Source organism: Emydura macquarii, unplaced genomic scaffold (assembly GCF_026122565.2).
Source record: "Emydura macquarii macquarii isolate MOO-44397 ecotype Brisbane River unplaced genomic scaffold, CSIRO-AGI_Emac_v2 contig_2205, whole genome shotgun sequence".
NCBI classification, from domain to species: Eukaryota; Metazoa; Chordata; order Testudines; family Chelidae; genus Emydura; species Emydura macquarii.
Window position 1 is genome coordinate 8431056 of NW_027132342.1, and position 16079 is coordinate 8447134.

Below are 16079 nucleotides of genomic sequence, written 5' to 3' on the forward strand. Positions count from 1 at the left end.
GATCAGAGTGTGTTTGAAAAATAGGGGGCATCAGGAAGGAAAAGCTTGTGTAGCACTGTACCTCACTTAAGTCTTCAGAGAAATTAATTAAATGGGCCTGAATGGGACAAATTCAGATCAAGAAGTGAAGTTTTGATCTCTTCAGAGTAGGGGCTTTTTGACTCAGGGCTTTGGTTTGGGTTTATTTCTAACTTTAATGTTTTCATAAGTATAAGCAATATACTCATAAATTTTTACTGGGCTGGGGAGAGACATCAAAAAGAATATTACTTCCTGAACTCTTACAGTTGTGTCCAGTGAGCTGTGAAATAATAGTCATATAGAACAGTCAGAGAAACAAAGCAGACAGAGGTTTTTAGTTTGATCCCATTCCAACAGAGCTATCCAAACAGCTGTTCAAATGGAAGTATTCTGCGTAGGCAGCATCCGAGATATGAAGGCTTCAACAGTCCCACTTTATTATAATTTCCTTAAAAAAATAGTTTAAAAAAGTGCTTGTTTTGCTGGAACTGACTTTTCTCCACAATGCTATCTTAAAGATCTTTGGCACACATGCAGCGGATACAGTGGGTCATAATGATGTACTAGGATTGATACAGCCTGTCTTTAAAAAATCTCTGTAAGTAGAAGTTCATATACAGATCTGGTCACAAATCTGTATTATGAGGGGCCCAAGTAGGCCTGGACAGCATAAGGTTTCAAGTAAAAATGAAGTGTGGTTATCAGGAGGTTTAAGTCACCAAAAACTTAGTTACATATGTCTTTTTATAACCTTTTAAATAATATTGCAAAGGAGTTGTTAAATCTACCCTATCACCCTCCTATGCTTCTGCAGTGGATTTTTCTCTCTTATTTTTTCAAAGGGAATTAACAATTGGAATGCTTGCATTTTCCAGACTGGCAGACAAGTGAAGGCTTAGGAGGACGTATATATTCTGCATGTATCTGCAATATCCAAACATTAACAGCACAAAAGTTGATACTTTGTCATTAATGTCTCATTGTGCCTTGGCATTACAGTATTAAGTCATTATAGACATGACTGTCTCAAATCAGTGTATTGCAATATCCAGGCAGAATTAGCTAGGCTAATTTAAATCAGCCTTCACTCTGAATTTCTCCGTTTCTTATTTAACCTTTAAATTAGAGTGAACAGCCTTTCTCTTCATGAATGATGACTTTTGCCTATTAATAAGCATGTGTGAACACCACGATATCCACCTTGTTTGAGTTTAGCGTTTTAATTTTAGAGGAAGTCATTCAATATTTCCTTTCTCTCCCTCTTTGTTTATTCTCTTTTTTTTAAAAAGGCTTTCAAGACCTTGCATCAGGGTAACCTGTCTTTTTGAGTGAAAAATGTTGAATGCAATTCCTTATGGAACCCTTCAGTGTCACTCTTGGGTCATGTAATAACTACAGAGTGACACAGGATATGGCTAGGGCTGAGCATGTTTCTTCCACAGTATTCCCAAACTCTGGTAGTATGGGGAGCTGTGCCCTTGAACTCCAGTGAGCTTTGTATTGGCATATTATTCTGCTGCAAGATAGTCTAAACAGCCCTTGATATATCATGTTAGATTCACTATGGATTAAAATTGTAGAAAAGATACAAGTTATAGGTAGCATCAGGACACCAGATCTATATCAGTGAAGAATTATCTATGTCTGTGCTATAACATGGAGATGAGCCTGCATCCAAACATCTTTAAAATCTGGGAGGTTCAAAATCCAGATCCAGGTCTGAATTTTGTAGGTATTAAATATTTGTTGCTCGGTATCCTTGTAGGTACTTGACTTTCTATATATATTATAGGAAGTCTCATAATTATATTTATTTATTTTATTTACTCTTGTGGTTTATCTAACGTAATCATTGTCCCTTTACCTTGCTTTGTCTAGGTTCCAAGGCTTTGGAGTATTCCAATGGTATATTTGATTGTCAGTCACCTACCTCTCCATTCATGGGGAGCCTGCGAGCGCTGCACCTTGTGGAGGATTTGCGAGGTTTATTAGAGATGATGGAAGCAGATGAAAAAGAAGGATTGAGATGTCAAGTCCCAGATTCAACAGCAGAAGCTTTGATTGAATGGCTCCAAAGCCAAATGGTACAATATCATCTTGTCTGTCTTATAAAATATTGGTGTGTTGTTTTACATGCTACAGCTGGTCAGAAAATGGGTTTATATTTTCTACAGAAAATTTTGAATTTTCAGCCAAAAATGGAAAACCAAAATATTCGAGACAAAATGGGAAATAATTTGGTTCAGAAAAGCTGCTGCACAGCTTCATGATCTCATTGTCCTTTATAATCTAGTCAGACTACATTTTCCATGATGCACCACAGTGTCTCCTCTTAGTGAGAAATGTTTCTATTGATCGGGCTTTTCAATATTTTTATGAAAAAATCAGAGTTTTCTCTGGAAAGCAGAGACACTGTTAGTGAAAATTTTAGTTAGTTGAAACCCAATTTTCCATCGAAAATTAGTTTTGATGGAAAAATTATCAGACCTACTATTTAAACTTTTTGGTACTAATAATCCATCAGGAAAACTTTTAGAATGATAGCATCTTTAACGGACTCTTATATTGGTTTACAAAGGAAATTAGTGGTATATCGTATTATTCAGCATAAATTGCATATTAGAGACCCAAATCTGTTCGAGTTACTTTCTGTGCCTGTGAATTCCAGTTTTTTACATCCTCGCTTTGAAGACGCATCAGTGTGTACTTGTCAGTTTTACTTGTCCCTTGCTCCTGTCTTGTTACCACTACATTTGAGAGCTGAGCGTTACTCTGTAGTAGTGTGTGACCTAGGAAAAATCACTAGGGTGACCAGATACTCCGATTTTATAGGGAGAGTCCCGATATTCAGGACTTTGTTTTATATAGGCACCTTGTACCTCCCTAACCCCCTGTCCCAATTTTTCACACTTCCTCTGTGCTTTCTAGGGTGACCAGATAGTAAGTAATTATGCACAGTAAATGTAAGACATAATATAGGGGGGAACATTTTCAAAAAGGTCTCAGCCTGACCTTTAATTTTGCACCCATAATTTTGTAATTCTAATCCCCTTCTGGTTGCAGTATTCCTGATGTACAGTACTTGCTTGCAGGTGCAAGTGAAAGAATATTGGTGTCTTCCTTGTTTGTGGATACCTTTTGGTGCTGGTTTGATGGCTTAGGGAATACATATCTCAGGGGGAGCCCTGATGGTGGAAGTGAAAATTATACATTTGACCTCATACTTCAGCATTTGTCAGTCTCTTAAGTGTTAGCGAGATCAGAATGACATCTAATGCAAGGAAGGGCAGAGGGTAGATTATCCCTTATGTGCCTACTGCAGGGTTTTGCAACTTCCCCTGAAGAATCTAGTGCTGTTTGCTATTGGAGACCTGATACCAGACTAGGTGGACCTTGGGGCGACTGTTCTTGTGTTCTGAAGACTGCATTCTATTAGTAACCTTCACCACACTGAATGCCATTAGGGGCCATTTTTGAAAATTTGCCCCCTTAAGAATGTAATGCTTTTTGTTGCTAGAATTTTCAGATGCCATCTAGTGGCACTTGTAGTTCTATGAAATCTCAGTTGAGAGATACTGGTCCTGGGAATAATACAGCTGACTGAACTTTTTCTCTTACTGAAGATTCTAGGAGGAGAGCTGTATTTTTTGAAGTAGCTTTTGCTTTATGCTATTCAAGTGACCAGGGCCTGATCTAAAGCCTTCTGAAGTCAGTGGAAGTCTTTTCATTGACTTCAACAGGCTTTGGATCACACCCCCTCAGTGCTGCAATCTGTGATCAAAAGCCAAAATGTCATAACACATGGATGTCAGAAGGGGGAGATGGAATGATACAGGATTCATTTCTTCCAAATATATAAAGTTATCTATATTTTCAGCACCTCTAAGGTCTGTAATTTACAGTAATGAACATCAACATCAACTCTAGCTAATAGCAAGTCTGTGTGGAACGGATGTAAACATGGGACTTAATCATGTGCTGTCCAAGAGATTATATAATTTTAAAATCAAATGCTTGTGAAAGGTGCTGAATAAATTATTTCCATGGTGAATGAAAAATCTCTGCAGGTAAAGCAAGGACAGTACAAGTTTGGTTATGCTGGTCTGCCAGTAGTATGCCTTATGCGTGAGCTGGAGGGGCCATCTGTAGCAGCGAGACAATAGTTATGTCTCCAGGTCCATTCAGTTTCTCTGCTAAGACTATCAATAAGGATGCCAAATGGTGCCAGTTATGGCGGTGGTTTTATGATGCAGATGTGCCTGCCTATTAGGAACTGGAATGAGATCACCAAATTCATTTCACATAGACCACCATACAGCTGTCAATAGTAATGACAGTCAATTACTGCTGTTGCAGATGGTAATTTGAACTAGTGACCTAAATGGGAAAGGGTCTGGATTGGCATTCCTCCAAGTCATCAGTTCTGTATAAGAAGGTACAGTCAGTAGGTATTTCTTTCAATCCTACAATATTAAAATTGACTGTCTCAAGTTATTCTCATGGTTTTTCCTGACCTCAAACCAAATCTTTCCTGCTGTATTCACATGTGTAGACCCGTTGGGATGACTCACACAGGAAGGATGGCAGGATTTTATACAGTAAGCATGTAAAAACAAAATGAAATTGTTGTTCTTTGAGTGATTGCTCATGTCCATTCCACTATAGGTGAGTGCACGCCTTCGTGCACAGTTCCCGGAACTTTTTTCCCCTTAGCAGATCCCGTAGGGCTGGCTCTGGTGCCCCCTGGAGTCCCGCACACATGCCGCAGTATATGAGGCACTGCTGGCCCTACGCCCTCTCAGTTCCTTCTTTCCTCCCTTGACGGTTGCTGGAACTAGCATTGCAAGTTCTATTTCCCTTCTTTGAACTGTTGTTGTTTTAAGTAGTTGTTAAGTGATAGTTAAGTGTAGTTAGATAAGCAAGTCCCTGAGGGGATTTAGAGCAGCTGGGCTATGCCCCGGTCGCTGGGATTCGAGCTATGTGCCTCCTGTGGGAAGGCCTTCCCGTTCAGCGACCCCCATGATCGGTGCTTGGGGGAAGCGCACAGAAAAGAAAAATGTAAGATCTGCAGAGCTTTTAAACCACGGACACAGAAGGACCGAGAAATCTGGTTAAAAGCCCTGCTCATAGAGGCAGTGCTCTGCCTGGCATCCGAGCCGGCCCGCTCCACCTCTGCACCGAGCGTAACCTTGGTGCAGGGTGCACCACTGGCATTGACCGCAACTTGGCACTGAGCAACATCACCGGTGCCAAAGAGGAAGAAACAGCGAGTAGCGCACGGACACTCCCCTGCGCTGTCCGTACGGGCAGGGTCAAGTGCGGAGATGCACCGAACCCAGCCTGTCGAGTCCTTTCTGGTGCCTGCATCTTCGAGCAGGGAGCCTCCCACTTCCAGGAGTCAGGAGAGAGTGCCCCTGCCGACACCGGAGGCTTTTTCCTTTTCAGGCAGAAAGAGCCTTGATGGCCTTGCCTAGGTCATCTCCGCGCCCCCCTCCTCCCCTTCCCCACTGAGAGAGAAGGGGCTGGTGTCCCGGGGCAAACCTGCATTGGGTCCCCCCAAGGGGCGGTAGAGATCCCTGGTACGGGGCGGAAGATCTCCCGCAAGATGGCCTCTGGGGGTAGAGCAGGAACGCTCCCCCAGCAGTTGCTCCAGGTTGGTGTCGTTGAGCCAGCCTTCTTCGACACGGGACAGCAGTTGCTCTCAGCGCCAATGTCAATCCCCGCCACCGGAGACAGCGCATGCCAGGAGGTGGCACCGGTCGAGGTCTGCCAGGCAGCACTTGGACAGCTCCCAATCCAGATCCCCGGCACCGAGGAGTTCGCCCGCACCGAAGCGGCACAGAATTCGGTCGCCATCCAAGGACCTGGCACAGCGCAGTCCACGACATGGAACCCGGTTGCCAGAGTCCAGCTAGGCACCGCAGACTTCGGAGCAGCGCCGGTCTCGGTCACTGAAAGGCAAGCGGCACCACAAATCATCGGTACCGAGATGACGCTCTGGTAACTCTAGCTCTTCGGAGTGCACCTCCGTCCGTCGGCACCGCTCGTGGTTACGGAGGCAGTCCTCGTCGTCCTCCAGGTCGGAGGCATTGAGAGGACGGTCCCCAGCATGGAAGGCCGCCCAGGACCGAGGATGTGCACGGCAGCGCACCGGTCTAGTGGCTCGGGGTCCCATGGGGGGACAGTCATCGAGACAGTCGATACCCCCACAAGGCGTCACAGCAGGTGGCGCAGTTAGCCCCAGGTTGGCCCCAGGGCTAATGGCCGCAACAATGGCCTTATTGGGCCCCATGGGGCATCCAGATGGGACTGGGGCCACAATCCATCCTGGCATCGGGGTGCAGTCCGTGCCTCAGGCACAGGAGAGTACGCATAGACATCACTCCTCGGGCAAGGAGTTGGACCCCATGGAGGGACCCTCTACTGGTGCAGTCCTTCGTCAGGAGGGGGAGCAACCATAGGACGCGCCTCGTCAGTCCTCTTCCTCCTCACCGGACGAGGCAGTGTCCCGAGACCACATGGCGTCACTGGAGGATTTCAGGGCACACCAGGAGCAGCTCAAGAGGGTGGCCTCCAACTTGGGGCTAGAGGTGAAGGAGTTAGAAGAGGATGATGATAGCCTCTTTAATGTGCTGGTGGTGGGTGGCCCTACCAGTCCACGAAAGGGTCTTCAAAATCGTAAAGGCCCTATGGCAAGCCCCTTCCTCGGTAGCCCCTACATCAAAGGTGGCCAAGAAAAAGTATTATGTCCCAGCCGAAGGGTTTGAGTATCTGTTCACTCACCCAGCCCCGGGAACCCTGGTGGTAGACGCGGCCAACCAGTGGGACAGGTAAAGTCAGCCAGAGTCCACTCCCAAGAACAAAGATGACAAAAAACTGGACTTGTTTGGGGGAGAGGTTTATTCCATGGCAAGCCTTCAGTTCAGGATTGCCAACTATCAGGCCCTCCTGGATGGATATAATTTTAAATTGTGGGACTCCCTCAGGCAGTTTGCTGAGGCCTTGCCCCAGGACCAGGCCGCAGACTTTACCACCATCATGGAGGAAAGAACCATAGTGACTAGGGCAGCACTCCAGATGTCCAGTTACGCTGTTGACGCGCGGGGTAGGGCCATAGCATCCGCCATTGCCATGAGAAGGTGCTCGTGGCTGCAATCCTTGGGCCTGTTCCAGGAGGGGCAGCAATCTATCCAGGACCTCCCCTTTGATGGGTTGGCCCTATTCTCCAATCAGACCTATGCGAAGCTGCACGGTCTGAAGGACTCCAGGGCCATGCTTTGCTCCCTGGGCCTGTACATGCCTCAGACTTCCAGGTGGCAGTCACGGCCCCAGGGGCACCAGCAGCCAAGGCCTTTGCCTAGGCCCTTTCAACCCTAAAGAAATAGGGACAGGAATAGGGGGTTTAGAAGGAGAAATCAGCCCCCCAGCTCATCCTCAGCCCCCAGCAGCGGCCCCCCAGGGGGCCGGGCAACCGGAGGAGACAGTTTTGATGGTGCGCCCGAGGGTGGTGCTCCTACTGCTCTCCTGGATCCCCCCCGTCCCTTCCTAAACAGGTTAAGACCCTTCTATCCCGAATGGATAAAGATCACGTTGGACCGCTGGGTCCTTGGGATAGTCTCTGGGGGCTATGCCCTACAGTTTACATCTACCCCCCCATCAACCCTCCCTCTACGTTCCTCTTCAGGCACCCCTCTCACAAGCAACTTCTCTTGCAGGAAGTGGACACCCTCCTCAACATAGGAGCAGTGGAAATAGTCCCTCAAGACAGAAGGGGGAAGGGGTTCTATTCGAGGTACTTCCTCATCCCCAAGGCGAAAGGGGGACTGAGACCCATATTAGACCTGCGTCTAAACAAATATGTCAAACGACTCAGGTTTCGCATGGTTTCCCTAGCCTTCATAATCCCTTCTCTGGATCCAGGAGACTGGTATGCCGTCCTCGACCTCAAGGATGCATACTTTCATGTGTCCATTCTCCCCAGCCACAGGCGCTTCCTCCACTTCACGGTGGCTAGCTCCCACTACCAATTTACAGCCCTACTCTTTGGCCTATCTTCAGCTTCAAGGGTGTTCATCAAATGCACGGCGGTAGTGGCTGCCCACCTGAGATGAAAGGGTGTGCAAATGTTTCCCTTCCTGGACGATTGGCTGATCAGGGGCAGGGCCAGGTCTCAAGTGCAGGAGAGCATGACCTTCATTTGTTCCACATGCAACAGGCTGGGACTGCTCATAAACGAGCAGAAGTCCATGCTAACCACGGTGCAGTGCATAGAGGTCATTGGGGCCACCCTGGATGCTTCCCAGGCCAGAGCCTTCCTGCCTCAGCCACATTTCGAGGCAGTGGTCTCTACTATTTTCCAGCTGCACCGATGCCCCACGACAACAGCCAGGCACTACCTACAGCAGTTAGGCCACATGGCGGCTTGCACATACAGAGTGAGATTAGGTCACCTGAGGCTTAGACCACTTCAGGCTTAGTTGGCCTCGGTATATGTGCTGAGCAGACACCCATTGGATCGGGTGGTCACAGTTTCCACCACCTGTCCTAGCCTCCCTAAACTGGTGGTGGACTCCAGGGCAGTGTTGAAGGGCGTTCCATTCAGGGAACTGGTCTCGTCGGTCACCCTAATCTCCAACTCCTTGGATGTGGAATGGGGAGCCCACATCAGCACCGACCTAAGCACTCAGGGGCTCTGGTTGGGGGAAGAGAGACACTTGAACATCAATGTGAAGGAGCTGAGGGCCATTCGCCTAACGTGCAGGGTGTTCCTCTGATTCCTGACAAGAAGAGTGGTACAGGTGCTGATGGACAGCACCGCAGCCATGTTTTACATAAACAGGCAGGGGGGAGCACGCTCCTTGGCCCTCTGCGAGGAAGCTATCCATCTGTGGGACTTTGCTGTGAGGCACGATTTCCACTTGACTGCCTCTCATCTCCCAGGAGTGAGGAACGACGAGGCAGATCGCTTCAGCAGGTTGTTTCTACCCCGCCACGACTGGTCCTTGCATCTGGACGTCGTGACTACGATCTTCCAGAAGTGGGGTGTTCCCCAACTGGACCTTTTTGCATTGGCTTGGAACACGAAGTACCTGAGGTTCTGCGCGCTCTGGGGTCGCGAGACTGGTTCGATTTCCGACATGTTCCTCATCGACTGGATGGGGATTCTCATGTACGCGTTTCTGCCCATTCCGCTCCTGCCCAAGGTCCTGCTCAAAATAAAGAGGGACAGGGCGGATGTTATACTCATTGCTCTGGCCTGGCCGAGACAGCACTGGTTCAGCATACTGCTTGACCTTTCGATCACCCTGCCTCTGGGGCTCCTGAGACGGCACGACCTTCTCTCCCAGGACCATGGTCACCTGTAGCACCCGGACCTCGACTCCCTGCACCTCACGATCTGGAGGCTCTGTGGCTGATGGAGGGGGAGAGCCTGCTCAGTGCAGGTCCAGCAAGTCCTGCTAGGCAGCAGGAAACCTTCTACACAGGTCGTGTATCGGGCTAAGTGGAGGCGGTTTACTTGTTGGGTGGAGTCCCAGGGTATTCCGACAGCCTCTCGCCTAGACAGGCGATCCTGGAGTACCTGCTCCATCTAAAGCTCCAGAGTCTGGTGCTGGCCTTGCTGAAGGTTCACCTGTCAGCCATTTCGGTCTTCCATCAGCCGCTAGAGGGGAGATCCCTGTTCTCCCATCCCATGTTGGTCAGGTTCCTCAAGGGGTGGAGAGGCTTTATCCACAGGTCCATGACCCGATGCCTCACGGGGATCTCAGCCTGGTCCTCTCGAGACTCACAGGGCCCCCCCTTTGAACCCATGGCTTCATACCTTCTGCTCATGCATTCATGGAAGGTAGCCTTCCTGGTGGCCATTACCTCAGGTAGGAGGTCTCTGAAATTAGGGCCTTGACCTCGGAGCCCCCTTATACAGTATTTTATAAGGATAAGATGCAATTGAGGCTGCATCCAGTGTTCCTGCCCAAGGTGGTTTCCCAATTTCATTGTAACCAAGGTATTTTTCTCCCTGTATTTTTTCCCAAACCACACAGTTTGGAGAAGGAGAAGAGATGGCATTCGCTGGACGTGAGACGAGCCCTGGCCTTCTACATTGAGCATACAAAGCCATTCCGGAAATTGATGCAGCTGTTTGTTTTAGTGGCTGACCGGATGAAAGGCTTACCTGTCTCCACCCAACGCATCTCCTCATGGATTACATCATGCACCAGGTTCTGCTACGAGCTGGCGAGGGTGCTGCTTCTAGGAACCATCACAGCGAGCTCAACCAGAGCTCAAGTCTTGTCTACAGCCTTCCTGGAAAGAGTGCCCCTGCAGGACATCTGCAAAGCCTCCACCTGGTCATCGGTGCATACCTTCATGTCCCACTATGCCATCGTCCAGCAGGGGAGAGTGGACATGGGATTTGGCAGAGCAGTGCTGAGAGCAGCTCACTGGTAACTCTGACCCACCTCCAAGGTATTGCTTGTTAGTCACCTATAGGGGAATGGACATGAGCAACCACTCGAAGAAAACAAGGTTACTTACCAGTAACTGATGTTTTTCGAGATGTGTTGCTCATATCCATTCCACATCCCACCCCCTGTCCCCGCTGCTGGACTTGGCAGAAAGAAGGGACTGAGGGGGTGTAGGGCTGGCAGTGCCTCATATACCGCGGCATGTGCGTGGGACTCCAGGGGGCACCAGAGCCAGCCCTACGGGGTCTGCTAAGGGGAAAAAAGTTCTGGGAACCGTGCACGGAGGCGTGCACTCACCTATAGTGGAATGGACATGAGCAACACATCTCGAAAAACATCAGTTACTGGTAAGTAACCTTATTTTTCAATGGATACGCAAGTCAAATGATGAAACATTAATATTTTCACCATTGTGATTACAAAAAAGCTAAACAGAGATCTATTATGTAACATTCATCTACAGAACAGCAACAATGTCTATGAAAATTTGTTTTTCACATTATTCACACTATGTAAAATTATGTAATTTTAAAAGAAAATCCTTCCCTTAGCAATTAAGAAGAGTTTACATGGGGGAGCTCTTGGACTTGTTTGGCCTGTTTTTCTCACTTGTCTGTGAGTTAAATCCCGATTACTTCAGCTAAATTCCAGTGAACGCCAGAACAATTTTATATAAACACAGACTATGGCTAAGCCTTGCCCTGATGCTTCAAATCAAGCCGAACCGGGATGAGCAGGGATACTGGCAGGTTATTCCTCTGCACAAGGAATCCTTCTGGCACAGAAGAGGCGCACACATGATGGAAAGCTGCAGTGTACTTTGGGGCATGCTTCCTGCTCCTCTGAGAATATTAACCCTTGTGCTAGTATTGATCACTTGAGTATAAGACACAAATTCTTGCCTTCCTGGGAAAGTGGTGCTTCTAGGTACCCTGGCATACCAGAGAGATACTGCATGGTAAGAAGAAGCACACTTTCTGTCGCTACGCTCCATTACAGCAAATGGCAGATTTACCCCAGTTTCTTGAGGGTTTAACCTTTAACTGCTTAATATTGTCTATAATTTTGAACTGAGTGATCTTCCATTATCTTTTGCATGTTGTACTGCAGTTTGCCAGAGTGCAACAGGATGTCTGATTCTAGGAGTGTGTACAGAGTTGCAGGGCTGTTCTGCTGACTCATGCAGGCCGCCAAAACAGGTGGTCATTAGATCCAACCCAGGGAATTTCTTTCATTGTGTACTGAGAAGATAAAAAGAAGGAAAGAAACCGGCCCTGATCGAAAGACTACTGAAGTCAATGCGAGCCTTTCCATTGTCTTCATTGGCTTGTATCGGGCTCCCATGCTTTCCCCAGTGATTTATATGATAGGAGGAATGTTTTTAAACAGTTTAATCATTGCTGATATTGTAAGATGCTTTGAGATGACTTTGAGAGTGAAAGATCTGTGTGAATTAAATCAAATTCTGTACTCTCTTAAGCTAGTTTACATTTTTCTGTTGGAATAATTATGAAAAGGAGGAGGTCTTTCGGATTATTCATTTTCCTGATATGTTTTCAGTTTCTGGCTCCTGGACAGTATCAACACATTTTTTTCTTCTTCAAGCTGAGGCAACTTCTTAAAAGAATGTATTCACAGTGCAAAGTTTTGCATTATCCAGTAAAATGCATTTGATGTTGTGAAGGGATGCATTGTATTTTGTGTGCGTGCGTGTGTAAAAAACCACAAAAATCCCCAAAACCTCCGTCTGTACTATCATTCAGCATGTTGCTTGTAAATAATATTTGAAATAACAATTAGTTTTCTTTCACATCAGATAGGATATTTTGAAACTGTGTTGTTTTTTCACTTGGCAAATTTCTTGAGGTACGCATCTCTTTGCTAGTGTGTCTCAGCATGGTAAATCATGCAGGCATTTTTTAAAATGCTGAATGTGCAGTAAGTGAATATGTGGAATTGGGTCACAGAGGACCAATTTCTTCCTTCTCGTCTTTAAATCCCCACACAATCCTTGTGCTGAACTGTAGTCCTGTGTCTTCTGTTTGCCTGTCTTTTCTTTATATTGTAACCCTTTTAAGCCAGGAAAATGTTAGAAATAAAATCTGTTTTTTAAACTGTGCAAGTTAACACTGCTATAGAATTGTTATTCATAATAAATATGAATAACTCCATTGACCCCAGTTTACACCAGGTGACGATCTAGCCTTTTACATTTTAAACTTCTTTCTTGAAGTGACCAGCAATACTGCATTTAGCTGGAGTTTCTAGGGTTCCATTATTTTGAAGTTATATTGATGAAAAATGCTAACAACATGATAGCATATAAACCAAACTTTTATTTCTTTTTCAGATTAATGGACATATATCTGGTAATGGAGATGTCTATCAAGAAAGGCTTGCGCGTCTGGAAAATGATAAGGAATCTCTTGTTCTGCAAGTAAGTCTTCTCCAAAGTTAGTTTCCCCCCCCCCCCCCTTGTGTATTTAGATGGGTGTTAAATTGGGCGTTCTGTGGTAAATGACTGAATGAAAAGTTGTGAGTGTTGGTCTGCAGCTAAGCCACCTTTGGACTGTGCGTTTATTGAATCGTGCTAGTTGAGCTTGTTTACAAGGCCTCTACCTTCTCTCATTCATATCCCCTCCTTCAGACCCACATCTTCTTTGACACCTTAAAGGAATCATACAACTAAGACACCTATGTATTTTTATTTACTATTATTTTTTATTCGGGAAAGACTCGTATCTTAGTGTTGTTGTCCTGGTCCTTCTTGCTTTAACTTCTCCCAGTTTTTGTTAACCTCCTTTGTTGCATCATGTCTGAAAATTGTAAGGGCAGGGGTCATGTCATCTTATTTGTAGTATGATGCAGCTAGTGTCATGAGCATTATAAAGTAACTAATAGCTAAGCAAGATCTGGACTGTTCAATAGCTGGATCAGCTAAGATGTTCTACAAAGTGTCATTGGTGATACAAGATACCTTTGAATCTGATTTAGTAGCAAAATAATGATGTAGCATGAGCCTCAAAAGCATAGTGCTGGTAGACATGCAGATTCCCAGGCAAAATGAGACCCCGCCCAGCTGTTCCAATTTAAGATCCCATGGTACATTTCAGAAAGGAAGTATAAAACCCTGGGATCCTGGCTGAATTGCACCTTTGGACAATTACTGTCTGCCATACCCTGAGCAATGTAGTTAAGATGACCCACTCCCCAATGTCAACCCTATCTGTTGACCTAGCTCCCCTCTCAGGGAGGTGGATTACCTATGCCTCCTGTTGGCGTAGGTAGGTCTACACTGAAGCGCTACATTGGCGCAGCTGTAGTGTTGCAACTGTGCCGCTGTAACATTTCAAGTATAAACAAGCCCAAAGTAGTCATGGGATCCAGGGAAGTCCTCTCATGGATCAGTAACTGGTTAAAAGATAAGAAACAAGGGTTAGGAATAAATGGTCAGTTTTCACAATGGAGAGAGATAAACAGGGGGGTCCCCAAGAATCTGTACTGGGACCTATGCTGTTCAACATATTCATTAATGATTTGGAAAAGGGGATGAACAGTGATGTGGTAAACTTTGCAGATGATACAAAATTATTCAAGATAGTTAAGTCCAAAGCAGACTGGCAGGAGTTACAGAGTAATTACAAAACTGGGTGACTAGTCAGCAAAATGGCAGATGAAATTCAGTGTTGATAAATGCAAAGTAATGCACATTGGAAAACATAATCACAACTATGTTTATACAATGATGGGTCCTAAATTAGCTGTTACTACCTAAGAAAGAGCTCTTGGAGTCACCATGGATAGTTCTCTGAAAACTTCTGCTCAGTAGTCTGCAGCAGTCAAAAAGGCTAAAAGCATCTTAAGAACTATTAGGAAAGAGAGAGAAAATAAGACAGAAAATATCTTAATGCCCCTCTGTAAATCCATGGTGCGCCCATACCTTGAATACTGTGTGCAGTTCTGGTTGCCCCTTCTCAAAAAGGATATAATGGAACCAGAAAAGGTTCAGAGGAGGGCAAAAATGGTGATCAAGGTTATTGAACGACTTTCATATGAGGAGAGACTAAAAAAAATTAGGGTTGTTCATCTTAGAAAAGAGACAACTAAGGGCAGTTATGATAGAAGTCTATAAAATGATTAGTAGCAGGTTTAAGACAAACAAGATGAAGTACTTTTCTCACAACACAGAATTGATGTGTGGAACTCTTTGCCATGGGATGTTGTGATGGCCAAAAATATAACTGGGTTAAAATAGGTCCATGAGTGGCTGTTAGTCGAGATGGTTAGGAATGCAATCCCATGCATAGGATGAGCCTAAACATCTGACTACCAGGAGTGGAAGACAAGGGTGGATCCACTCCATAATTGCCTTGTTCTTTTTATCTCCCCTGAAGCTCTGGTATGGGCCACTGTCAGAGACAGGATACTGGGCAAGATGGACCGTGATCTGACTCACTATGGCAACTCTTACGTTCTTCCTCAGCACGTACAGTGTAACTATTGCAGAATGCCTCCTAAGTGCAGTTACCTCAGAGATTGCCTCTTATTTGTTCATTGTCCTTCAGGGTGATAGGTGCTATATAATTTGGAGGTAGTTATGGATTTTCATATTTCTGTACTCTACAGGTAAGTGTGCTTACTGACCAGGTGGAGGCACAAGGAGAAAAGATTCGAGATTTAGAGTGCTGTCTAGAGGAGCACAGGGAGAAGCTGAATGCCACAGAAGAGATGCTGCAACAGGTATTGCGAGGAAGCTAGAGCAATTTCATTTCTCTTGTTGTCAGTGCTTAGTAGAGGTGTGTGCGGTATCACTGAATACTGTTTTGTCTGCTTCAGTATAACTAGTCTATTTAGTACAAAATTTTGGAACACAGGATGAACAGATAAACTTTCTTATTTACGTTTTTACTTATTTGTTAAAATTGGTCTAATTCTTAGTCATGTCCATGCCATCCCACAGAGTAAGGATCCAGTTCTACTCTCATTGGAGAGTTTTTCTTAACTGGGTGGAACTGGATGTTCCTGGGAAAAATCCCCGGATAAACTAAGGTTAGACGCTGAGTCCTGATTGGGGAGAGAGGCAGCATTTAACAGTCAAGGTAGTCATTCAGTCAGGTTAACTGGGGCTTGTGTCCTTTGGCTTGATAGATTGGAAGAGGAGTCCTGCCTTTCTACACAAGAAGCCTCTAGGTGCAGGAAGGCCACTTTCCTGTTGTCTGTTTTTTGGGGCCTATCTTCATGTGGTGTTAAGCATGTAATTTTTCCTCGTCAGAAGAATAACTCTGTTCTCCATCTTGAATCTCAGGAGCTTTTGAGTAGAACATCCCTTGAAACTCAGAAATTGGACCTTATGGCAGAAATTTCCAATTTGAAGCTAAAGCTAACGGCTGTAGAGAAGGACAGATTAGACTACGAGGATAGATATGGAGACACAGAGGTGAGTAAAGCAGATGGATTGATCCTCAGAGCTTCATGTTGCCTCAGTTTCTCTATTTTACAAAAATGACTGACTTGAATTTGGAAATTCTTACTCAGAAACAAAAGGGATTTAAGATGGACTTTCTCATGGGGGGAAATAAACAGGTACGTTGCCTT

General features: G+C 45.6%; 1 protein-coding gene across 12 annotated transcripts in view; it reads left to right on the forward strand.

The window, feature by feature from the left end:
- PPFIBP1 (PPFIA binding protein 1) overlaps window positions 1-16079 on the forward strand; it is a 166085-nt gene that overhangs the window by 89016 nt on the left and 60990 nt on the right. For all 12 annotated transcript variants that reach the window (XM_067559297.1, XM_067559294.1, XM_067559295.1 and 9 more), the window contains 4 exons: window positions 1900-2105; window positions 12835-12921; window positions 15111-15224; window positions 15790-15921. In XM_067559297.1, coding sequence (XP_067415398.1) covers window positions 1900-2105; window positions 12835-12921; window positions 15111-15224; window positions 15790-15921 — 539 coding nt within the window. The remainder of the gene's footprint in view (window positions 1-1899; window positions 2106-12834; window positions 12922-15110; window positions 15225-15789; window positions 15922-16079) is intronic.